Source organism: Macrotis lagotis, chromosome 3, assembly GCF_037893015.1.
Source record: "Macrotis lagotis isolate mMagLag1 chromosome 3, bilby.v1.9.chrom.fasta, whole genome shotgun sequence".
Lineage (NCBI taxonomy): Eukaryota > Metazoa > Chordata > Mammalia > Peramelemorphia > Peramelidae > Macrotis > Macrotis lagotis.
The window spans coordinates 278,554,800-278,580,310 of NC_133660.1; the positions used below are offsets into that span (position 1 = coordinate 278,554,800).

The 25,511-nt window shown below is 49.0% G+C and overlaps 1 protein-coding gene across 8 annotated transcripts in view; it reads left to right on the forward strand.

Annotated features, from left to right (window-relative positions):
• The window catches only part of SHANK2 (SH3 and multiple ankyrin repeat domains 2), a 675,055-nt gene extending 649,829 nt beyond the window's left edge, over positions 1-25,226 (forward strand). For 4 of the 8 annotated variants that reach the window (XM_074230845.1, XM_074230847.1, XM_074230846.1 and 1 more), the window contains exons 22-23: positions 31-2,428; positions 18,640-25,192. In XM_074230845.1, coding sequence (XP_074086946.1) covers positions 31-2,428; positions 18,640-19,213 — 2,972 coding nt within the window. In that variant the 3' untranslated portion in view covers positions 19,214-25,192. Of the gene's footprint in view, positions 1-30; positions 2,429-18,639 lie in introns of all 8 variants that reach the window. The other 4 variants (XM_074230853.1, XM_074230850.1, XM_074230851.1 and 1 more) reach the window with 4 other exon arrangements.
• Positions 25,227-25,511: the final 285 nt, after the last annotated feature.

Genomic DNA, 25,511 nt, shown 5'->3' on the forward strand with positions numbered 1-25,511 from the left:
ACAAACATGTCTCACTCATTCTGTTTCCAGGAATAACAGAGGAAGAGCGCCAGTTTCTGGCTCCCCCAATGCTAAAGTTCACAAGAAGCCTGTCCATGCCCGATACCTCCGAAGATATCCCTCCTCCTCCCCAGTCCTTGCCTCCTTCACCACCACCACCCTCCCCAACAGCTTACAACTCACCCAAATCCCCAACGGCCAGACCCTATGGGACCATCAAGCCCCCCTTCAATCAGAATGCCATTCCCAAGGTCTCGCCTTCCACTCGGCCCGAGAGCATCGGCACAGTGATGAGAGAGAAGGGCATGTTTTATCGGAGAGAGCTGGACCGCTATTCCCTTGACTCAGAAGACCTGTACAATCGGAATGCTGCCGCCCAGGCAAACTTCAGAAACAAACGGGGTCAAATGCCAGAAAACCCCTATTCCGAAGTGGGGAAGATTGCCAGCAAGGCTGTTTATGTCCCGGCCAAGCCAGCCAGGAGGAAGGGGATGTTGGTGAAGCAGTCCAATGTAGAGGACAGTCCCGAGAAAACCTGTTCCATCCCCATCCCAACAATCATCGTGAAGGAGCCATCCACAAGCAGCAGCGGCAAGAGCAGCCAGGGCAGCAGCATGGAGATCGACGCTCAGGCCAGCGAGCCGCCTGGGCAGCTGCGGCCGGACGACAGCCTGGGTGTCAGCAGCCCCTTCGCAGCGGCCATCGCTGGAGCCGTCCGGGACAGGGAAAAGAGGCTGGAGGCCCGGAGGAACTCACCGGCCTTCCTTTCCACAGACTTGGGAGATGAGGACGTGGGACTGGGCCTGGGACCACCCTTGCCCAGGACAAGGCCTTCCACATTCCCAGAGGAAGAGATGTTTGACACTGAGGATGGCCTGGGCCAATTGCCATCGCCTACTCCAGCAGCAGCCCCGAGGGAGCCTGAGAACCATTTTGGCAGCATCGAGGCCAGCAGCCCGAGTGACCCCAGCGGTGTGAGGACATTGAATTCCATCCCCAAAGCAAAAGGTCCTGAGAACAACACCGGGCCGGCCGCCAAGGGTGGGAGCACGGTCAGCCCCGATAACTATGTCCATCCCCTCACCGGAAGGCTACTAGACCCCAATTCCCCATTGGCTCTGGCCCTCTCAGCCAGGGATAGAGCTTTGAAAGAAACTCAGCAAGGTCCTGGCAAGGGGGAAGTGACCAAAGCGGATCTGAACAAGCCCCTGTACATTGATACCAAAATGCGGCCCAACATGGAGCCCGCCTTTCCCTCCATGTCCAGGCAGGGCACCCGCGGCCCACTGAGGAGGCAGGAGACGGAGAACAAGTACGAGATGGACAAGGACAGAAAGGGAGATGAGAAGAAGAACATGCTCATCAGTATTGTGGATACCTCCCAACAAAAGACTGCCGGCCTGCTGATGGTCCACACCGTGGATGCCACTAAGGCCGACGACTCCCCTGAAGAGGAAGAGGAGAAAGCAGACATGAACCCAGAGCCAGAACGCTCTCCATCCGAGGTGCCCGAAAGCATTCCCGAAACCGAAGGTGCTTTACAGGTCTCGGCCGCCACCGGCCCAGGCAAGGTGATGGCGGCGGCGGGCTCTGTGGACGAGCCGGTCGTCTTGCCCTTCCGTATCCCGCCCCCTCCTCTGGCATCCGTGGATCTAGACGAAGATTTTATTTTTACAGAACCATTGCCTCCGCCCCTAGAGTTTGCAAACAGTTTTGATATCCCTGATGACCGGGCTGCTCCAACTCCCCCTCCCACAGATCTGGGGAAGCCGAGGAAAGACTCCCCCCAGTCCCCTTCATTCACCCCCAGCCAATCAGCCAACTCCATAGACAGTAAGAAACCGGCAGGTCTTTCAAACTGTTTGCCAGCCTCGTTCCTGCCACCCCCAGAAAGTTTTGATAATGTCACTGACTCCGGGATCGAGGAGGTGGACAGCCGGAGTAGCAGTGACCACCATCTTGAGACAACCAGCACTATCTCCACCGTGTCCAGTATCTCCACCTTGTCCTCGGAAGGGGGCGAGACCCTGGACACATGTACGGTCTATGCAGATGGGCAGGCATTTCTGGTTGACAAGCCCCCTGTACCTCCGAAGCCAAAAATGAAGCCCATGATCACCAAAAGCAATGCACCTCACAAAGACCCCCTGCTCGAAGAGAATGCGGATGGCTTTGTGCAGGCCCCGGCACCGCCCCCGCCGCCTGGGAGTGCCCAGCCAGGGGGTACCATCAAGGGTCTCCAGCCAAGGACCTCCAAGCTGTGGGGGGATGCCCCCGAGGTCAAAAGCCCGATTCTCTCAGGCCCAAAGGCAAATGTCATTAGTGAATTGAATTCAATCCTGCAGCAAATGAACCGAGAGAAGTCAACGAAACCAGGGGAAGGATTGGATTCGCCGACTGGAACCAAAACCGCTAGCCTCAGTACAAGGTAAGTAAGTGCTAGGGGGGGATGCCTCACCTGGGGGGCTCGAGCATCCCGGAGCAAGTTCTAAAATGGTCCACTGAGAAAACAGCTGAGTGCCAGCCTTGGAAAATACAAGCAGCTCATTTAGGCTTCTCCAATTAGAATGACCAAAGGCTTCAGTTAGGGGTTCCCTGAAATTCCAAAGATACCTCTTCTTAAAAAATGGGCTGTCATGGATCAGGGGCCTCCACTAGGTCCCTCAAAGAGTTTTATCAAGCCCCAGGTCTAGGCACAGCCAGCTCTTTCCAGAAACTGGTAAGAAGTTGAAAAGGAGCAACTGCTTGGTTCTGGAAAACTGGGAGGGGTGGGAGCAGGAGGCATTACTGTTCTCCAGTCTGGTTTATGACCCTTTGTCTACTAAAACTGGGTTCCACACACATTTCACCAAAGGAAAAGACATCACCTGGAAGAAGAAAGTGACAGAAATAGGTGTGAGGGAGAGAGCAGCAATGCAGAGACATTAGATTTATGTTGGATTGAGTTAGGGAAGGCTGTCCATAGTGGAAGAGACTTAAGAAAAAGAACGGTCTAGCCTTAGCCTTCAAACAAAGAACGGATAATCTCTCGTGGGGGGTCTCTAGTGGGCGACTTGACTAAGTTCTTTCTAATTCGACTTAATTCAGCTCTTCAGTTTACTCTTGGGTGTTGGGGATAGAGAAAAAAAAAATCAAACCATCCTGCCTCTCAAGCAACTGATATTCTATTGGTAGAAAATGATCATCCTACCATAGCAGATGCCTAGAAAATGTAGAGTCTAAGAGCTAAGAAGTCATTTTCCAGGGGAGGGTGGAGAGGAAGATGACAGTATTCAAGGTGGGCTTCCTGGGAGGAGTAACACAAGCAGAACATTGAGAGAACCTGGGTGTTCTCCAAGGTGCCAATGAGGATTGCAATCACTGTAGAAGAGAGAACAACCCAAGGGTGGTCCATGAGAGGACACCGAACCTCAGTCTGGCTGATGGCAGCATTTTGCCCAATCCCCACGTTTTGACAGAGAGGGAGCCAAGTCCAGGAGAGGGACATCCCAGTTGGACTGGAATGCAGTAGGACTATTGTCTTCCTGACCAGCCCAGAGATCCTTCAACCATTGCATCATCCCTGGAGACTGGGCTTCAAGTTGAAGACAGAATAACTGGAGGTGTTTGAACCTGCATCTATGGCTTTTGGAGATCATGCAGGCTAAAACACATACATATATGTTGATACATGTGCTTCTAGTCACAGATTTCCTGAAGGGAATCATGGTGGTCAGATTTTGGAAGTGTTCTGCAGTGGAGGCAGAGACTTCCCAAGGAGATCCTCGACTGCTTAATCCTCAAACAAATGTTTGATCCTTTAAAGGAACACTCAACATGGAATGAGAGGAGCTGGTTTGAATCCCAACTTGGCAGCCTCCCACCCATATCATCCTGGGCAAGTCATTATACCTGTCTCTGTTTCAGTTCCCTCACATGTAAAACGAGGGAGGGGCAACCTCAATTTCATGAGACATAGATGAAGTATCACAATAGAAAGTGGTTTTGTGACCCTCCCCCATTCAAGAAAAAAGAAGCCCATTGCCTTGGCTCCAGAAGCAAAAGGAAAAGAACTATCAGGGAAGGAGGAATTGACGTTTTCTTCATTGGGTTTAGAAGCCCAAGCATCAGGTGACCCACAAAACCTTCCCAGACTGGCAAGTAAGGAAGTGAGACAAGATGGCCCCCAAAGTCCCTTCCTAAGTGACTTTGGTCAAGTCTCCTTCCATCTCTGGGACATCCCTCCAAGATCCAGGAAGTTTCTTTGCCTATAAAATACAAGGTTGGCTTAAGGGACCCATAATAGAAGATGGGGAAGGAAGGAGAGAGAAAAGCTTAGGTCAGACTTCCACACAGAGGATCCCAGAATCCTCAATGAGAATGCTGCCATCTCTTGGAAGGATTGTAAGACTGCCTAGTTACCCCAGGAGCCCAGAGTGCGATGTTTAATGCCAGTGATTCCACAGCAGCCCTTCACCCACCTGCACCCCACTAAAAAAACACAAACCGGAGATCAGAGGCAGGTCTTCAGGATGCTTCCATCACCACAGTTAGACACTCTGTCAGACTTACAATCACTTTGGAATCCCCAATGATCCTCACACCTGGGAGGTGGGTGCTATTATCTCTATTTTATAGGTGAGTAAAGTGAGACAGAGGTTAGTTAAGTGACTTGCCCAGGGTCACTCAGTGTCTAAGGTCAAATTTTAACTTGGGTCTCCTGAATTCAGGTCTGGTACTCTACCCAAAACATTGCAGAGATGACTCTAAATGATTTCCAATTGATTCAGTCCTTAACACTCCAAACAAGTGACTATCCTGTCTGTGCTTGCATCCCTCCAGTGAAAGGGGAGCTCACTACCTGTGGGGTAGCCATGTCTCTTTTGGATCACTCCCAGGGTGAGGAAGTGCTTCCTGGATTCCTAGCCTTAATCTCTCTGCCTCTTGTCTCTCACTGTCCTTCCTTTGCTCCTCTCCTACATCTCAGAACAAGCCAGATACCCCCACATCTGGAATTTGTTATTTTATTGCAGTCCTACAAGGAACCCCTACCCTCTCTGATGCCAATGCCCTTTATCCATGGCACTGATCAAGGCAGAAAATTGCTGACTGGGAAAGGATCTCTGGGTTGGGAGCAGCAGGCCCATGGGTCTAGCCTGGGCAAAGCTTATCCTTGAGATCCCACTGATGCTGGAGCAGCTCCCTTGTCTCTACCTCTGGAAGAGGCAGAAGAAGGGACTTGGGAGCAAGGGACCAAATAGAGAGATGTGTCAGGCCCCAGGATCTAGAAATGCCCCCCACCAGAGGTCACTGCTGAAGAGCAGCCCCGTAAGTCACTAGGAGACCCACCAGACATGGGAGATGTCCAGGGCTGGAGCCAGAGACAAACCTGCACTCTGAGCTGGGGTTGCCAGAGGTCCAGGGCAACAGTTCTCATAGCCAAGGGACCATGTCTTGTGTTTCTTTTAGGACTCCCTCCAGCTCCATCAGATCCTCTGGGTGAGCTGGATGTTTAGTAGCACAGAAGGACCACTGCCATTAAGCCTCCAGAGGCAGGTTCCCTGGCTTCCTTACTCTGAGCAGAGGCCTTGGGCAGGTCCCTTCCTGGGCCTCCAACCAGGTGCCCCACCAGCTCCAACTGCCTGTGCCCATAAGAGCTTCTGTCCCTAAAGGAAAAAAACTGGCATCTGAGCCCCTTAGGATTTATTCGGGTTTGGACATGAGCTTGAACTCTGACCAGCCACACGTTCTCGTCCCAGGAAGAGGAAGGTGGCCCAAGCTTAAGTGTGATTTCCGTTATGAATGAGTCCCAAGCCTTTGTCTCATTGGTTTATGACAGACAGCATTCTGACCTCCTCCCTAGGTCTATCTGCTCCATTCTTTTCTGGGGTGACTGGGTGATCCCCAAGGTCTCTCCTAGGGTCCACATTCTAGGAATCTATGTATGTTCATATGTGGGCTTGTATCTCACATGTTCCCATATGTACAGGCATGTCCTGGTGGTCAAAGCCCTTTCTGGTTGTCTCCATCATGCCTTTGCCCTGTAGAATGATAGAATAATAGCAGCCTGGTTTGGGAGAAAGAGTACTAGTTTTGTTATTGAGAGGTTTGGGTTCAGATCCTTCCTCTGACCCCAATCACAGGTATGACCAGGGGTGAGTTAATTAATCCATGGGGAACTTCAGATTCATCCCCTATAAGATGTTAGGAGACTCAAATCCTTTCCAGGTCCAGATTTATTATCTCCTGATACTTGGGGAAAGTCACTTAACACTATGAGCCTCAGTTTCCAAATCTGTCAAATGAGAGAATTCACCTCTGGAATCTATACTTTCTAGCTCTGTTCCTCTCCATGTGACTTTGGTCAAACCATCCACTCTTCTTTGGCCTCAGTTTCCTTCTCCATAAAAGGGGAAGGGTTAACTCAGGGGCTTAGAAGGTCTCTTCCTGAACTAGCTATCTGCTCCTGGAAGAGGATTTTGTTTGAAGGCTGAAATCAGATCAGGGACAGTTCACAGCTGAGTCACAGAAAGAGCAGGGTTTGAGATGTTGAGGCCACCTGGGCTTCAGGGTCCTTGGATTTAGTTACAGGCATGAATGAATCACATATGCAGAGAGAGTCTTGAGAAGGATTACAGCAGAGGAAACAACCGACCCTGAGCTGCAGGATCCTAGCGGGTCCCATGAGGCCAACTAGAAGATTAGCCAGCATTTAAGAAAACTGAAGTGATGTTCACATTATTATTATGACCATTATACAGATGAGGAAACTGAGGCAGACAGAGATGGAATGCCTTTCCCAGGATCCCGCAGCTGGCTTCATCTGGGGGCAGATTTGAACTCAGGCCTTCCTGCCTCCAGACCCAGGACTCTGGGCTCTGTCCCACTCGTCTTGCCAGATCCACATCCCCAGGCAAAATCTCTCCTAAATTCTGCTCCCCCATTGCCAGCTGCCTGCAGGATGTCTTCATAAACGTTCCATCCGGATCCTGAAATAAACACTTCCAAAAGGGAACTTGTTATGTTCCCTCTAAATTTGCCATGCTTCCAGGGCATCCTAGTGCTGTGGAGGGACCTGCTGGCCTTCCAGTCGCCCTCATTCAAAATCTTTACATTGCCCTTGACTCTTCCAACCCCTCTACCCCCCCACCCCCCCATACCCACCCAACTGCTGTCTTGTCATTTCTTTTTTTTTTTATTTTTGCAAGGCAGTAGGGTTAAGTGACTTGGCCAGGAACACACAGCTAAGTAATTATGATGTGCCTGAGGCCGCATTTGAACTCAGGTCCTCCTGACTCCAGGCTGGTGCTCTATCCACTGTGCCACCTAGCTGCCCTAAGGTTTGTCATTTGTGCATCTCCAACATCTCTCTCTCCTTCCATCCCTCTTTAGCCCCCACTCTGGCACAGGACCTAATCACCTTTCATCCAGGTGATGGCAATGGCCTCCTCTCTGGTCTCCCAGCCTCTATGTCCACTTCTTCATCAAAGGGACTTCCCAAAAGTTCCAATTGGACCCCAGTACTCCCCTGCTCAAACCATAAAGACACCTGCCTCTACCTGGCAATTAAGGTCCTCCTCCACTGGGCTCTAGCCTATCTATCCAACCTGACTTCATATTCCTTCCCTTCCACACATTCCATGTCCCAGTTAGACTGGGCCAGGAGCCATTTCGAATCTTGGGCTGCCATCTTTCCCAGGCCCGTGATGCTCTCCCTTCTCACCCACATTTCTCACAGTTATTGTCCCACACACGTCTCCTAGAGGAAGTTTTCTTCAATTGTCCAGTTTTTTAAGGCAATCTCTCTCCCCTCCTCTCTCTCTCGGGCCCCCCCTTCCTCCTCCATCCTCCTCTCTCTCTGTCCCAGTCACTTCACCCTGACTGCCTCCCAGCCAGGCCCATCTCCAGGCATCCTGATTCATGTCTGGCCACTGGACCCAGATGGCTCTGGAGGAGAAAGGGAGGCTGGGGACTTAACCCAGCCCACCCCCCCCCCCACTCAAATCCAATTCATGCCCTTGTCATGGCATCACTCCTGACCTCTCCCCTGCCCCCCCAAATTATTTTTCTCTTCTTCCCATCTCTGCACATGCTCTTCCCCTCCCCCGATGACTCTGGGCCTTGGGGAAGGAACAGATTTTTCCTCTTGTCTCCAGCGCTCAGCCCCCAACACAGTGACCTAAATATAGTGTTTGATAAATATTTGTTCTTGGGGAATGTTTGTTGCTCAGACTTTGCATGACCTCATTTGGAGTCTTCCAGTTTTTCACTGGAGTGATTTCCCTTTTCTGTTTCCAGCTCACTTGATAGGTGAGGAAGCTGAGGCACACAGAAGTGACTTGTCCAGGGTCACACAGTAAGTGTCTGAGGTCAGTTTGATTCTCAAAAAGATGAGTCTCCCTGCCACCAGGCCTGGTGCTCTGTGCACTATGGCATTCCCTAGCTGCCTCTTGTTGAATGGACCGGAGTTTAAGTCCTAACAGCCACTAACTAACAGTGTGACCTTAAGTAAGTCATTCCTCTTTGCTGGGTCTCATTTTCCTCAGCCAAAACAATGGAATTGATAGACCTTTCAACTCTGAGATGCTATGATTCTAGCATCTCACCCACTTTGGAATTACACAGTGTAACTAGGGAAGGCTTAGATCTCCTGGGGAACTTCCTAATTAACTCTGTGCCTGATCCTCAAAAAGATGGGTAGGGAGCTCTCATCACATCAAGTAGAGGCTGGGTGACCACTTGCCAAATGGGTAGGGAATTGGACTACATCAGCTCTGGGCCTCTTTACTGCTTCTCTCACCTACCCCAAACTCATCCATAGCTCTGTCAAATCATGGGATGATGGTTCTTTTGACTCACTATAAATCCATCTGGAGAACACTTGATAATTCCCTCATTCCCTAGTGCCCACTGATATATGGCAAAGAAGTCAGGGAATTTGGGGTGGCTAGGTGGCACAGTCAATGGAGTACCAGCCCTGGAGTCAGGAGGACCTGAATTCAAATCCAGCCTCAAACATTTAATAATTACCTGTGTGACTTTGGGCAAGTCACTTAACCCCATTACCTTGCAAAAAAAAAAAACCAAACAACTTTTAAAATAGTCAGGGAACTCTTTCAGTAGAGAGCAGCCTTTGACCTAGAAACAATGTGCCAGTCAGCTCAACGATGAGACTTAGACGCAGACCTTGCTCTCAATCTGTTCAACAGAGCTTTGGGGCCAGCCGGGAGAATTCACCTCCTGTGTTCAATTCTGTCATCTGACCCTCTTTCTGCTCTTGAAACCTGGGGCATTGGCACAGTCTATGGGAAGATCTGGGAACTTGGGCACCCAACCTCCATCACCCTAAGATTTTGGTCAAGTCCATTTGCCCCTCAGTGACTCAGTTTCTCTAGTTCTCTAAGCAAGTTCGTGGTCATTACACTGCCGACTATGTGAGCACACTGCCATCAAGGACACATCCCTGCTGGCTAATGACAATCATAAGAGTCAAAAGAGCTTTACACATGTTCTAATTTCATCCTCCCAATCATCCAATGAAGTCAAGACGATCCATAAGGCTTTTCATAACTATTTTTAAAGTGAAGCTTAGAGGAGGGTCCCACAGTTGTGGTCTCTGGATCCCGAGACTGATACATCCTCCCTTCAGGCCACTTTGGCAATATTTGTGCCAATGGAGAAACCGTGCCAATGTAGAAATCGTGATATGGACTTGTAACGGGCAGGCATCAGCCTGAGTGATCAGTACAGGAGATGAGCCAAGTGTCTCAAAATGGGGAGTCCTAGCAGCTCCCAATCCTTGATAGAAGAGTCTAGAGAAAGTCTAGATGGAGCCCCTGTGAGGAATTCATGGGAGAACATGGACTAGACACACAGGGTCTGCCAATATGGGCAAGCCCCAATGGATCCAGAGGCCATGGGCCCAGGATAGGATCACAGTTCAAGGCTGAGGCTCCCTGGCTTGGGCTCCATTGGAACACAGTACCAATGGGATCCATCCTGATGGCAGGGCAGGTAGATTGACTTTGTAAGGAGGGTAAACACACTGGCACAGCAGAATGTGCAGACTCATCGGAGCAAAGAAGGACCCTAGACTTCATCTCAACCAAGCCCTTTGTTTTAAAGGGGAAGAAACCTTGACCTGGTCTGGCCAAGCCTGGCCCATGGTCCCATGGGTGCTGAGTGGCAGAGCCAGTCTCCCCCCCAGATCTGCTCTAGATCTCCTGTGTTTGCAGTACCATGGCAGCTTCCTTGTCTGTGCTTGCATCTATGTGTTGGTGGACTGAGAGACAGAGATAGGCAGAGATACTACCAGAGGCACACATGGGCTTTTTCTCTTTCTTTTTGTTTTTTTCTTTGAAGCATTCACGTCTCCTTCAGGCTTGCTTAAAGAAGATGGGGAGGGAGAAGAATGCCAGGCTTTTTATCGGGCAGCAGATTCTTGGGTGCTCTGCCTGGGCTCCAATGGGTTGCTAGGCAACCTAATGATTGGTGCATCCTGGAGGATTCTGGCATGGGTGATGACTGAGCTATGGGGGAGGAGCTGGACAGGCCTGGGTTCAATTCCACCTGGGGCTTTTTCAGCCATCAGGATGAATCTTGGGAGTGGAGGGCAGAGCTCTGCCAGCCCTCCTCAGAGATGCAGGGCAGCAGGCAGGATTGGAGGGAGGACGAGGTAGCTCCCCATCCCTAGAGTCTCTCTCGGAGCAAGGACAAGAAGGGCAAGATCATATATTATTTATTAAGTACCTCCTGGGTCGGGTCCTATTGGAAGCCCTTCTTACCTATTTCTCTCCTTCCCCCTTCACTATCTCCTTTTCAAGCTTTTTGGCTTCTGTTGGAAGGTTAGAGTCCTATTCTAAGCTCAAGGCTTCTGATCTAGCCTTGACTCTCTGGGCAGATCTGGGGTTTTCCATTTCCAATCTAAGGCCTTGGGGAGGGCACATGGAACAATGATGGAAGTCCTCTGCTCCTGAAGGAGTCAGAGGTACCGAGTATATTTCTGTCCCTGACTCTTCCTGTGTGACCTGAGGTGGTCATTCCCCTTTCCAAAGCCTCAGTTTCTTCCTCGGTACAATAAGGGGATTGACCCAGATAGGCCCTGAGATCCCTTCCATCTCTGGGTCCAGTACCCTGGATATGGACACGAATGTCTGTCCCCTCATGCTCCTCCATCCCCAGGCTGTTTGGGGTGTGGTGCTCACTCATCTTGTTTCATCTCATCTCTTAGTTGCCATCCCACAGGTATGTTTGTCTTCCTTTTTAATTCATTTTGCCATTCCATTTTGTCATTTTTCACTTGCTTCCCGGTGGCTGGAAACAGAAGAGGGTCGTGCTGACTACACGTAAGTGGGGCCTGAGGGGGCGGCCCAAGCCTTGTGACTTTTTTCTCTACTTCCCTCTGAGCCTCTGGTGCTGGAGGGTCCAAAAATGAGACTCAGCTTCCTTAGCACCTCTCTCATTATCTGCCCTTCCTTCCTTCTTGGCATTTCCTGCTAAATCGAAACCACAATAATCACCAATATTTCCATGGCGTGTAAGAGTTTAGAAGTAGCTTTACAATCCTTGCACACTTAGCCACACAGGCAGGTCCCATGGCACGGTTAGCCCCCATTTTACAGATGAGGAAGTGGGGCCTCAGACTTATGGTCACACAATTCCAGGACTATCACATAAGCCACTTTTCTCAGGGTGAGTTTTGCCTCTGTGGTTGTTGCCTGGTCTCCCAAAGACCTCATCTGTTCTGAGGGGCAGATCTCGAGGTCTCTCACTATTTACCTCTCTGATCTTTAGGGGTCCCCCTCCCAAAGGTGAAATTCTCATGGCTTCCCATCTAGGTCAAGCTGGCCTCAGAGAACACTAGACCAAGTACTTCCCTGGGAGTCAGACCATACTAATAGTAACCCCATTTGGGGGGTGAAGGAAAGCGATCCAATGCGAAGTCAAGGGATTTACCCAGAGTCACACAGCTAAGCAGTGAGGAACCTGAATCTCCTGGATCCAGGCCCAATATCCTGTCTGCTATGCCACTGACATACAATAGGATGAGCATGCATCCCCTGGGCTGCTTCATACCAGCTTTCTGAAACCATCAGTGCCTTGGGGGACGTCTAGTGGTAGAGGAGCTCTACAGCTCGAGGATGTGTGCCTGCGTGATGGTGCATTTTCTGGAAAAGGAAACAAAGTTTTCAATTTTGAAGTAGAAAAAGTCCTCTCTCCAATATGCCAGTTTCCCAAGAAATGATAATCGTTCCATGTCAAGTTGGAAAGAGGTCTGCTGTGGATGGCCCCAGAATTCTTCACTGGCCCTACACTATTAATTACTTCTGTCAGGGACTGGAATAAAGGCATAAGTGGCTCATCAAACTGGCCAATGATATAGAGCCTTCGGTATTCCACCAGCTGACAGAGTCGGGGCCCCATCAACATTTATTAGGCACCTACTACATACTAGGAACCATGCCTGCACTTTGGAGTGACACAGACAAAAATTGATCCTGTTCTTCCCCTCGAGGAGCTGATGCTCTCCTGGGGGGGATAATTGTGTTTCCAAATAAATCCATACAGAGAAAGTTGAGTTTAAAAATCCCCGGCCACTTCTAAAAAGAAAAAACCACTTCTGAAATATTCCTAGGTCTGTGTGTCTGTGCTTGCAGTGGGTGTCTACACAGTGTCCCAAGAGTCGTGTTTTCAACTTTAATAATTTCAGATTGACCAAGATCTAAAACTGGAGACAGCCTGCCCTAGCCATTTATGAGGCGAGGCATAAGAAATGATATGGCGATATCTAATAATACGTCTATAATAGAGAATTCTAGCGCTTTACAACTGTTAGCTCTTGCCTAGGAGGCAGGGGCTGCTATTTTCCCCATTTACAGATGAGGAAACAGAGGCAAGACTGGCTGGAAGCTCAGGTCTGGCACCCTGTCCTTTGGTGCCCCCTCGTGGTCGCCAGTATGTCCACATGGCCACACAGAGTAGTGGACAGAGCCCTCCCGGCCTAAGTCTCCATAGAAGAGTCCAGGTTCAGGTGGGAGGGATGAGGTCTCCCTCCATCTTCACCAGGTGGGAAGACCTAGTTCTGCCCCAGACATCCTGGGCCACACAACTTAACTCTCGATTCTAGAGGCGGACTCTGCTGTGTCACGTGGAGGGAGTTTGTCCACTGGGATTCCCCTGATGTAATCACTACTGGGTCACCAGGTCTGTGTGTATTTACTGGATAGATCTCATGAATGGGAAGTCTTCCATTTTTTGATGAGGAAAAGACTGTCCTTCAGAAATAGCAGGTGTGAGAGGTAGGGATAGACCAAAAAGTCCAGGAGGGCTGCCCATAGAGGTACCATCTTGGATGCGCTGAGAAGGGTAGAGCTTCCAGCCAGGGACTGGACCTTCCATCCCCTGACCTGCCCGGGTCTCTCTGATGGTCTGTTCAGCTTTTGGTAATTCAGAAGAGGGAGGTGCAGCAGCCCAGAAGGGAAGCCCAAGGGGAAGTCCACATGGGCTCTGTCTGCACATGTCTGAAGGACTGCCCTGGAGACCAGGCCCTAGGAGTCATGGAGGCAGAGGCACAAAGTGGCAGATCTGCCATCAAAGCTGTCCCATTGTGGAAGGGGCTATCTCAGACCCCTCCCCTTCCTGGAGGTATTCAAGCAAAGGCTGGCCAACCTCTAGACCCTCTCTGGATCCCTCCCAACCCCAAGATTCTGTGAATTTGCTTGAGCAAATCATACTGTGAATGGGGAGGAACTTGGCTTAATTCTTCCCAACTCCAAATGTTCTCTACAATTTCCCCGTCATGGGGGGCAGAGAGGAGACACGTCATTTTGTGGACTGGGACTTTATCTGGAGTGGTAGGGGTTTCTGGGAAAGAAAGGGAGTGTTGATTGAAAGGGATTTTTAGATTCTATGAAACGATGACAAGATTTTCTCTGAAGAAAGGAGAAACTGTACCTTTTCTTTGCAGAGGTGGGGGACAATGGGTGTGGGACAACACATACATGTAGTCAGACTAAGTGTATAACTTAGTTTTACTAGCCTGTATTTTTCATTTTTCTTCCTGATGACTGTGTCCCTGGACAGGTAAAGAAGGAGATATAAATTTGTCTATAAAGCTGATGCAAAAACAAAAGACAGGAATAATAAATGTTAATTATTTTGACCAAAAAAAGGATATTTAGAGAAAGGGAAGTTTTTCCCATTTTATCATTACAGTTCTATTATTTAGGGCTCCCTACCAAGGGTGATGGTGTCCCTAAGGGGTTGGTGTGGTCCAGAGTTGTATCTACATTGTCTAATTTCTAAATAGTTAATGTTTTATATTAATATAATAGTAAAATAGTCAAGGATCAAATTTGAAGTTAGAAGGACCTTAATTCAAAGTTGCCATAAAATACTTTCTAGCTATGTCACTTAGCTGCTCTCTGCCTCAGTTTCCTCTTGTAAAAAAAATGGGAGTAATCATCGCCCCTTCTTCCCACAGTTGTTGAAAGGATCAAACTAGATAGCTGTAAGGCACTTTGTAAACCTTAAATGACTCCATAAAGGGCATCTAGGAATAGAGCACTGAACCTAAAGTCAGGAAGATCTGAGTTCAAATCCAGCCTCTGACACATTAGCTGTCACCCTTTGGGCAAGTCCCTTACTCAGTTTCCTCATTTGTAAAAATGAAAGTCATAAAATGGCACCTAGCTCAGAGTTTTGGGGAATCAATGAGATATTTGTGAAGTGATTAGCCCACTGTCTGGCATGGGCAGGTTTACCATGCTTCTTTCTTTCCTTCCTCCCCTGTCTTCCATCTATAACTGCTAGCTCTTAGATCATAGGGAATGATATGCTTAGAAATCTCAGTCCACAATGAATAGAGCACCGACCTTGGAGTCAGGAGGACCTAAATTCAAATCCGGACTCAGACACTTAATAATTACCTAATTCTGTGACCTTGGGCAAGTCACTTAACCCCATTGCCTTGCAAAAAAAAAAAAAAAGACTCCAACTGAGAAAAACTGATTGAAGCCCTGGCTACCAGGGCTGGCCTTTCCCTTTCCCTTTCCCTTTCCCATGGCTGCAAATTTGGGAGCACTTGACTTGCAGGCAAATTAGATTAGTGAGTAGTAAAGCCTCTGCCCTACCAACAACCAGTACATCATCTCACTGAGGAAATGACTTCATGTGATGTGTATATTGCTGAAGGCAAGTGGATGACATCATCATAGGATAAAGGTTCTCAAGGTTCCCTCAGGACTTATTCCAGAAACAAGAGTCACCTGGGAATCGGGAAGATCTGAATTCAAATTGAGCCTCAGACACTAGGTGTGTGACCCTGGGCAAGACACTTAACCCTGCTCACCTCAGTTTTCTCATCTGTAAAAAGAACTGGAGAAGAAAATGGCAAATCATTCCATTATCTTTGCCAAGAAAACCCCAAATGGGTCATGGAGAGTTGGACGTGATTGCAGTGACTGGGTACACATTGAGGGCAGGCATGGTTTCATTTTTGGCTCTGGATCCCTACTGTCCAGCAAGGGCCAGATTCATTGTAGGAGCATAATTTGTTAAATGAAATTAAATTGAACCCAAATTCCAATCTTCCCTTCACCTGTAAGTATAGAAAGGACTTTTGGCTTTAGCAGGAGGCTGATCCCAAGCCCCAAGGAATGCCTAGGAAACCCAGAACCTGGCTTCATTGACCTCCACAAGAGGAATGGGAAAGAAATGGACAAGAGATAACTGTGGCCATAAGAAAGCAAATGGAGGACCTCCAGAAACATGGGGAAATGTTAGTTGGTCCTAAGTCAGCTCAGCCAGAAGGCTGTCCCACTGCCAGATTGTGGTTCCTTCCGGAAAGGCTGTCACCAGTCCCCAGAGATGGCCACTGCCCCTCCTGCCAATGTCCACTCCCATCCTAGGAGGCCCCAGGATGTTTCCTCTTAGAGATGTAATTCATTATCATCATTGTACTGTAGTTGTCAAGTCCCAGTCATTTCCTTAGCACTTCTACAACATTTGTTCTGCACAACTTCCTATGAGCTTGAGAGGGTCAGGTCCTGTTTTCTCCATTTCTGCCCTAAGACTGGCCTATGATCATCCAGGGAAGAGGCCTCTGAGCTGGAAGAAAAAGGAGTTTCATGGCATCATCATTAAGGGTCCTGGATTTGGATCCCAACACTGCCTCTTCCACTTGCTGTGTGACCTTGAGCAAGTTACATCTCTGGGCTTCATTTTTCCTATAAAATGAAGAAGTTGGGTTCAGTGGAGGTCCTTTCCATCCCTCAATCCTAGCAAAGACTTCTCCCTTCCCTGTTTCCTCTTCAGGAGTCCAGGCATGTGTCGAGAAAACCCTTGACAAGATATCCCAAGTCGCGCAGTAGAAAAGAGATGCATAATCTCCCCAAGCAGGGTCTGGGGTGAGGAATCCTCTGCCTTCTATTCACCCCAAGAACAAGGGCAGTTAAACTGCTAAGGCATTTTGCAAAGTGCTTTTTCCTAACTGAAGGACAGACAGTCTGTGGGTAAGATGCCTTGTGGTCCAGGGACCCAGGCAAGGAATGACTTGGATCCCCAGGATGGGAGATGCAGAATCCTGTTGTGCAGGCCCCCAATCCTGGGGGACCACTGGGCTTGGGAGTCTCAAAGGAACTATTTGTAAAACTAAAGGATAGATTATCATATGGCCTCATTTCTTTAGGCCCCACCTACTTTGGCTCCAGCCATCACCTCGTCCATGGGAGGAAGTGAGCTGCCCATCTAGCCCAGCCATGGAGTGGCAGCCAGCTCCCGGAGGGGAAAGAGAATGCTAGCTAATGATTCCTCAGTGACCCTTGGTGCTGACAGGCCAGCCTAGTCCAGTCTGGGCCCGGTCCAGCCTTGTGGCTGTGGGAAGGCCCAGACTGGACCCATGGGACTCATCTCACTGTTTGCAGTGAGATGTTCAGAGCTGGGTAGCCATCTCCACACCCTGGTTTTGGCAAATCCAAACAGCCAAAAAATAAGCAAGAAGTAGTTTGGGCCTTGCAGTTTGCAAAGGGATGAAGGTGCCTTCACTGAGGAAGCGCTGGCAGATGGAAGGGGTCTTTACTGGACCCCCCAGCTAATGCATGACTGAGCTGGGAGTCAAGCCCAAGGCCTCCACCTCTTTCCACTGCATTACAATTTCTTACCTGAGCCTCATGACCCTTGTTTGGGGGTGATCTGGGAAGGTTTCCTGGAGGACCCAGAGAATGATTCTAAGAGGCAAGATGTGAGGAGGGGCTGTAATCCAGGTACAGGGCAAGTATGTGGAGGTGGGAGGGAGTGGATACTCTTGTATGAAGGAGAGTGTGTGTGTGTGTGTGTGTGTGGTGGGGGTGTGTCTCTGCGTGATGAGGGAAGCAGAGAAGGGGACATTTGGTTCAATTTGTCTAAACTTAGGGTCAATGAAGGAATTTTTGTTTTCTTTCTGTGGAAAGGAAGGGTGCTTGGGTTGCTCCGGATCTATTAAAAACTGCCCCATCATCAGGTACAGATGTGTAGGTTGTGGAGAAAGTGAAGGAATCTGCCCCAGATCCCACACCTGGGATGTCTCAGAGGCCAAACATGCCTCCAAGAATGAGCCTCTATCTACTCTGCCAGGCCCCCCAGCCCTTGGTGGCAAATTCACTTTAGTTCAATTTAACTAGGATCTACCAAGTGGTCAATGTGGGAATACAAATGCAGACATAAATCAGGCCTAGCCTCAGGGAACTTCTAGTCTACTGTAGAGGATAACCACCATTTATTTGCACAGCAACCAGGCAAGAAAAATATTTCAATACTGTTGAAAAGGTTTCTAAAGTGGCCGAGTACGTGTATCTTAAGAAGAAGATGATGGAGACCAACTCTGAGGCTTTCCTGGGCTGAGCAGAGGGGGTACCTGACCCAGACCTTCAGTCCCAACTTGGAGGAACCACAGTGACTGCTCCCCAGGTTTCTTAGTAAGGGAGAAGACACAAGGACCCCAACCCCAGGGGTTGGGTGGGGCTTGGAAAATAGATCCTTCTCTACCAAATGAAATCAAACCCAAATACACAATTTTCCAGTCCTTCTGGTCTGCAGGGCAGTCCAACTAGCTCTTCCCTGTCTGAGACATCAACAAGAGCCCCTCCACCCAGCCAGAGGCAGGATAGGGAGCCATCAACTATTGGAACTTAACTATGGCACCCTTCCCTCTTGGGAGTGACTATGCCAAGACTTGTGGTGCATTAGGTGTTGTGTCCTCAGGTAGCAAGGGACCACCATTCCAGGACCTATACTATTTCAGCAGGGGTCTGTGGGCCATAACAGGTTTGTTGATGCCAGCCAGAGTCGTCCTGACCTCCCTTTTAGGTCCTATTAGTCCAGAAAGCATTGATGGCTCACCCCACTCCCTGCAAAACGACCTCTTTCTTCCTTTTTTTCCTTCCTTCCTTGCTTCCACAGGATGGCTGCCTTTCTCCCATTCCTCCTCAGCTTTGAATTCAGGGGACTGGCCTAGCTGGTTTGGTGTCTCTTTGGGTCCTCACGCTGGCATGACAAGAGTAGTTAGTGCCAGCATGCCTGCCCCCGGGTCCCCCCTCTTTTGACTTTTCCCCCATGCCGCCTCCATTCCCCCCCGGCCCACACCCCCTTACAGGTGATGCCTCTTTGTGTTTGTGACCTTTGCAGGAGCACGGACGTCATGAGCACTGTCTCAGGGACGCGGAGCACGACGGTCACCTTCACCGTCCGCCCTGGCACCACCCAGCCCATCACCCTGCAGAGCAGGCCACCGGACTACGACGGGAGGACCGCCGTCACCAGACGTGCCCCGAGCCCCGTGGTCTCCCCCACCGAGATCACCAAGGAGGCCCTGACGGCTCCTCTGCCCGCCGTCTCAGCGGCAACCCCTTCGCCTAGTCTGTCTGAGGTTTTCAGCCTTCCGAGCCAGCCACCTTCAGGGGACCTGTTCGGCTTGAGCGCCGCACCACGCAGCAGGTCCCCGTCGCCCTCGATATTACAACAGCCAATCTCAAATAAGCCTTTTACAACTAAACCTGTCCACCTGTGGACCAAGCCCGATGTGGCGGATTGGCTGGAAAGCTTAAATTTAGGGGAACATAAAGAGACCTTCATGGACAATGAGATCGACGGCAGTCACTTACCAAACCTTCAGAAGGAAGACCTCATAGACCTCGGAGTGACTCGAGTCGGGCACAGAATGAACATAGAAAGAGCCTTGAAGCAGCTGTTGGACAGATAAGGACGCCTGCTCCCTCTGCCTTCATGGACTTCTGCTTATAATTAGAGATGGGCTTGGGCTGCAATCAGCTGAGGCCTCCTGGTCTGTGAGCACCGAAACCACCCCTGGCTCTGTCCACCTCCTGTCGCCCAAAGAAAGGCCGAGGGCATCTCGGAGCCCAGGGCCGCTGAACCCCTCCCCCCCAGGCCCCGGTCTGCTTTTTGACCTGGCGGCCGGCCAGGCCCAGGCCCCGGGTTCAGGGGCCACTCCCTTCGGATGAGGGGAGAAAGAGAGGGGGGGGGTTCTGATGGGTTCCAAGCCTGCCCCCCCAGGGGCAGGTGACCTCCCTTGCTCCTCCCTGGCTGCCCAGAAGCCAGCCTAGGATGGGGCTCGGCTGGATGCCTCCCAAGCTGCTCCTCCCTTGGTCCGGACCAGCTCCGGCCCCTCCAGGTCCCAGCACTGGCTCTGGCTCGTTTCCCCTTTCTGGGTCAGTACATGCTCATTTGCTTCCTCCTTTCCCCAGCAGTCGGCTTGCTGTAGGACCAGCCACAGAGGGATCTTGGTCCCAGAAGTGCCATCTTGGGCCCCCTCTCTCCAGACCCTCCACCCCACCTCCTCACTGGGGCTGTAGCCATAGCTGTCAGGCAGAGATGTGGTGATTTTCTTGGCAGAGGGTGGAGGCTTTCCACGAGATTGGGCCCTGCTTGGCTTACTTTGATTTCTTGATTTCTGCAAATAATCTATTTAGCGTATTTCCCAGGTGGCCCAGTTGGGCCACGTGGAGTCAGTCAAAGCACATGGCCACAAAAAAAGAGATGGAAGGGGAGAGTCACCCCCAGAAACTGAGCGATCCCCAAGCCACCTCAGGCATGTCACCTCTCTGCCAGACACCGGGTGTCCCATCCAGACAGGTCCAGCTGGGCTGGGGAAACAGTAGCAGCTCACCTCCCTTCCCTTTCCCTGCTCTTGAGCATTGGCTTTGTCTTAGAGACCCCATTCCGGGTGAAGGAGATGAGCATGTACATCGACCCAAAGGACAATCAAATAAATGAGGCGAACCAGGGGGCCATGTGGTGCTACCTGGACCGTGGGCTCTTTGTCAGGAGCTGTGTCAGGGCTCCAGGTCCGGAGTCCCCTCAAGGTTGAGGAGCCATCCCATGACAGCCTCTTTGCTGTCTGGAGCCAGGGAGCGCAGCATGTCGAGAGGTCTCCCTTCCTCTTTGGACCTCAGGGAATCTCTCCAGCCAACTAAGAAGCAGCGCTGTGAGAGAGAGGAACAGAAGGTGGACAGGACCCAGGGGTGAGAGGAGGAGCAAAGTTGTGAGTGGGGATTGAAGGCGCAGAAATGGAGGCAGCAACATGGGGGCATCTCCAAGGGGCTAGGAAAGATGCTGGTCATTTAGGAATAGAGTGAGATCACCCTGACTGCCAACTTTTCTAGATCCTCTTCCACATCTCTCTCCCCTACCCCTCACCTCCCTGACTCTGCACAGCCCCCAAAGGTCCCCCCGCCACCAGTAACAGGCCCTCTCATCTCCAAGGGAGGTTGTCAACTGCCCACAGCTAGCCAATGTCCTGCCAGGCTTCCAGTGGATCCACCCACATCTGGAAGTGGCCCAAACGTTTGGGCTTTGCTTTTTTTTTTTTATTTTCTATTCCAGATTAGCCCAGCCCATCTCTAGTTATAAAATAAGACTTTTTTTTCTTTCCTTTTTATTACTTTTGCTCACAATCAAGTGTCTGATTAGGTCTGCAGCAGCCCTCGAATGAGTACAGAAAATTTACCAATTTAACTCTTTCTTTACTGCAAGTTTAAATAGTTGTATAGATAGTTTATAAGCACAATATTTTAAGAGAAAAAAAACAGTGGCTGGTCTACTAGGCAGCCTTTGTGCTAGGAAGTTAAAGAAAACAAACTTTGGTGATTTAATACTAATAATACTATTTCTGTGGAATAATTCTAAAGAGTATGACCTTTTTAAATCAACCTTATTTGGATGCGTCTGAACCAGCAGAGCTGTGTTACGTTTTCTATCTTTGCTAGAACTTCATCACCGAAGGACAAAAGTTTCTTCGAAAGTGGTCCCGATTCACCGAACAGCAGTCGGTCGGTCGCGCCCCAGTCCCAAAGCCAACAAAAAAGCCACTCCCATCCAGTTCCCTACCCACCCTCCTTCCCAGCCACCTCCCCCCCTCCAACTCTGGAAAACCATGATTTCTTTTGACTTTGCCTCTGTTCTGATCCCCTTTGCAGGTCAATCTTTGTATTTGGAAGTTCCAACCTAACTTGTAATAAAAATAATGCATTCAGGCATTTTCCTTCAGAGTATTTTCAATTTTTCCATAGTGAGACAAACATTGTTATAGATGAATTTGGAGACAGGTGTTCTCAAAGTAGCCAGTGGAGGTGCCACAATATTTAAGAATGTGTAAAAAAAATGGTACTTTAGCCATCATTTGTCTTCCATTTGGTGAGATGACAGAATTCAGTCAATAAACCACTAGCAAGCAGGCTCTTTTCCTTCCTTTGCTTTCCACTGTTGTTGCCTCCACACACAGTGTCAGGTCAAACATTAGCCCAGATGATAGGAAAGAAACTCAGCCAAGGGACTTTCAGGCTGCCGCTCTTTAATCACACCTTGGGAGAATTTAGGTTTATTGAATTGTGGCCTCCGAGGGCGGAACACACTGGTGGGGACTCTTTTGTCCGAAGAGTCTATCTTTGCGGACACTAAACAACCCCCCATGCGGTGTCATCAGTAGAAAGCAGATGGAAATGTTAAAGAGCTAATGAAATAGTTTATTTTTACATTGTGTCTTACGGTATAAAAGTCATCGGGCTGCCTAAGGGCCTGCTTTGACCAATAAAATATTTGTTTGCCAAGATGAATCCGTCGAGCTCTGTTTGATGAGTTTGCTCCCCTCAGCAATAGCTCCTAGTTCAGAGAGCCCCTCTTCTCCCCTGCCCTGGGGAACATCAGGCCTAGGCCCTCTTCATGATGCTCTTTAAGAGTGGAGCCGAGTGTTAAATAACGGCTCTACTCAAAGAGCCATATCAACTGTGGTCCTCTAGGTTTTAGGATAAACTTTTGTTACATACTGTACTTTAAATAAACTGTATTTACATGCCTATTTTCTTTCTGTAATATTTGTATATATGAAACCAAACCTCACAAGATGTGCATCTTCCCACCAGGACACCTCCCTGAGCATCTGGACACAGTTTTGGCCGACTCCTAGATGACGACGATGGCTAGATGTGACTGTTGCTTTACAGATTTTTACCTATCAATCACAAAACTAATTCATTATCTGTGGTCCTTAAGTTTATGAAAGAATGATTTGTTTGGGTGATTTTTTTTTCCTCCCAAGTTCCCCAGCATCCCAGCAAGATGCATATGCATTCGTTATTCTCTTAGTGCCTGAGCCCCAAATGCTGATGGCTTCCCATTAACATCTTTTCTTTTCCTTTTTAGTCCTCAGTCCTTGATGGCCTGGCCCCAGCCCCACCCCACCTTCTCTCTGTGACTGCTCTGTACTTTTTTTATTCCTCCAAGTCAGAATAGAGGAAACCACCCCACTGTGGCACATGCTTTTCCTGATCCTTCTTGCTCTTGTGTGGCGGCCGAGATGACTGTACAGAATAAATGGTCTCTTGCATTAAGGCCAAGGGTCTGTTGCAAAACAGAAGAAGCTGTCTGGATCCATCACAGCAGAAACTGCGGATCTCAGGACCTCATGTACGGTGGGGGCTTGATGCTGCAGAGAAGGGGTCCCCAGAGGAGGTAGAGGTTTCCCAAGGACCAAAATGCCAGCCAGCACATTCCCTTTGGTCAGTCTGCCTTTGTTTTCTTGACAATGTGGAAAACAAGGATACTGAATTTTGGACTTACGTAGAAAAATGTGAAGTGTCAGACTATTTGTACGGGAAGGGAAATTCTCTCACTTGGATTTTAATTTTGTGGTGATGGGGGAAAGGGTGGAAGGTCTTTTGGTTTCGCTGAGGAGGTCAGCCACTTGCCAACATTTCCCCTGCCTCAACAACCCCTCCCATGCACGCTCCCAACTTTAGATTTTCCACTAGAGTTTGGAGTAACTGGACGAGAGTGAAGTGTTCAGCTCATAATGGGAAATCAAAGGGTTTGGCTGATCAGGTGGTCTATGAGCCATGAAGCTTTGTCCCTCTGGGAAGCTCCAGGATCCTTGCCAACTCCTCCCTTCTACTTTGAGAAAACCAGCTTTCCTTTTAAGTCCTGGAAGTGTGAACACTTCCCTTGGCCTTCTCCCCAAGATCTCGTCTTATCTTCTCATGACACCTGAAACAGCAGCCCTATAATTAGCTTTGTCCCCCCATGGGGGACACTTGGGCTCCTTGTATTTTGGTGGAGGAGTTTCCCCACTCCCTCAATTCAGGAGTATCCTGGTTTGTCTCATTGAAACTGTGGTGGCCTTCTTTGTTGTTTCATTTGGACTGTATTGGGGGCATTCTAAAAACTAGAGAAACTTGAGTAGCTTCCCACAACCAGGACTTATACATTTATACATATTAAGCCCTTTGCAAAAAAAACAGTCAAGGCCATGGTGGTCAGGTCATGGTGGCCAGGCAGTCCCCAGCAAGTCACACCCACAGACCAGCCACTGGAGGGAGATCAAGGCTGTCTCCAAGTTTCTTTCTGGGCCTTGACTGAGATAATCCCTTCTTTTGGGGGGGACACAGTATATGTCCTGGTGGATTTCTCATTGCTTGCTGTGTTGCCATGTTTCTGCAGTTCAAACTTTTTTTCTCATTCTGCAGCAAGCATCATAACCCAGTATCTGATGCTACTAATCAGAAACTATTAGAATCCTGATCCTTGAAGCCCTTGCAAAGGGCTTCAAATAAATATGGAAAAGAAAAAAAAAGGAAAGCCAAAAAGAGTGCGCCTTGGGTGTATTGAAACTTGGTCTGCATCAAAACTCCCGCTGTGTTCTAATGCTCTTTGTTGAATGAGAGGATCGGTTTCTCTTCGGTGTATTCATGTAGCCGAGACATAGTTTTAGTGCCTTGTTTCTGAACTATAAAGTCCGTCTCGACACACAGCCCAAAGAGGGGGGTTCACTAGAGAAATGGAATGTGGAGGCAGGTGCCCTGTCTCTGACTTGGGGGTCTCCTTGGCATCCCTGAACTGTGGAGGGAGCACAGTCACTGAAGTGAAATAATAAAAACAAAATTGAAATAAGATTGTGTTTCAGTTAATTTCCATTTACAATGCTAGGTCTCTGGGAGACACTTAACAGCATTTTGTTTTTAGCTGAAATGCCAATGATTAGAAGAGTTTTCCATAACAAAACCAGAGGGAAATGTGTAGATGAGCAATGAAGCCCTGGGCTGATAAAAGTCTCCCGGTATTCTGCCGACACCCAGTGGTAGCTATTGAAACGGCACTGAGTCGCCATCTTGTCATAGTCATGCCCAATGCCATTTTGTTTCCTTTAATTACGAAAATATTACTGATGTTCAGAAATTCTTTTCCTCCTTTATTGTTTGGGTGAAGGAGCTCAGATTTACTTGGTGACAAGAACTCTTGATGAGGAAACTTCCCTTATCATGGAGATAAGCATCTACTCTGCAACTTCTAGCCTTAGAGAATAGTTTAAAACACTGAGAGGATGTGACTTGCCTGGGGTCAAAGTAAGTGCATCAGAAGCAAGACTTGAACCCAGGCCTTCCTGGCCCCCAGGATGGCTCTTTATCTACTATGCCCTCGTGTCTTTTTTAACTACAAGAAAAGGAAAAGTGACATATGGACTATATCATTCCCTGAAGGTTGCCTCCACTGGATTCTGCTCCATTTGTCAACTGCCTGTGTGAAGCAGCCTAAAAGGTGCCAGTGACCATAAACTTTTAAATCTCCATTTTCTTAACAACCAGAATAACCAAGGATTTGTGAATGTCTGGTCTAAAAGTTGCCAAGGAAGGTACTCACGGGGCCCTCCCCAATCTGCTCATGGGGCAGTATGTTCAGTAACAAAGCCCTGCAGATACCCTTGGTCCAAGACTGAGCCATATCAGCCATTCAAGAACAAATATTTTCATAGCATTAGCAGATTTTGCCCCTATTTGCCTGGTTATATACTTTATCCTATTAATTCTAGATCTTTCTACCTTCTGTTGTCCAAAGAAAGGAAGCTGGAAGATGCCTAGAACTCAAAGTTACCATTTCTGGTCCAAAACCCAGCCCAGAATAATAGACTATGAGAGATATTGTGAGGATAGGAGGGGATATTTTCAAATTGTTCAGTATATTTTCAGCTAATTTTCCTAGAAGGATGACACTAT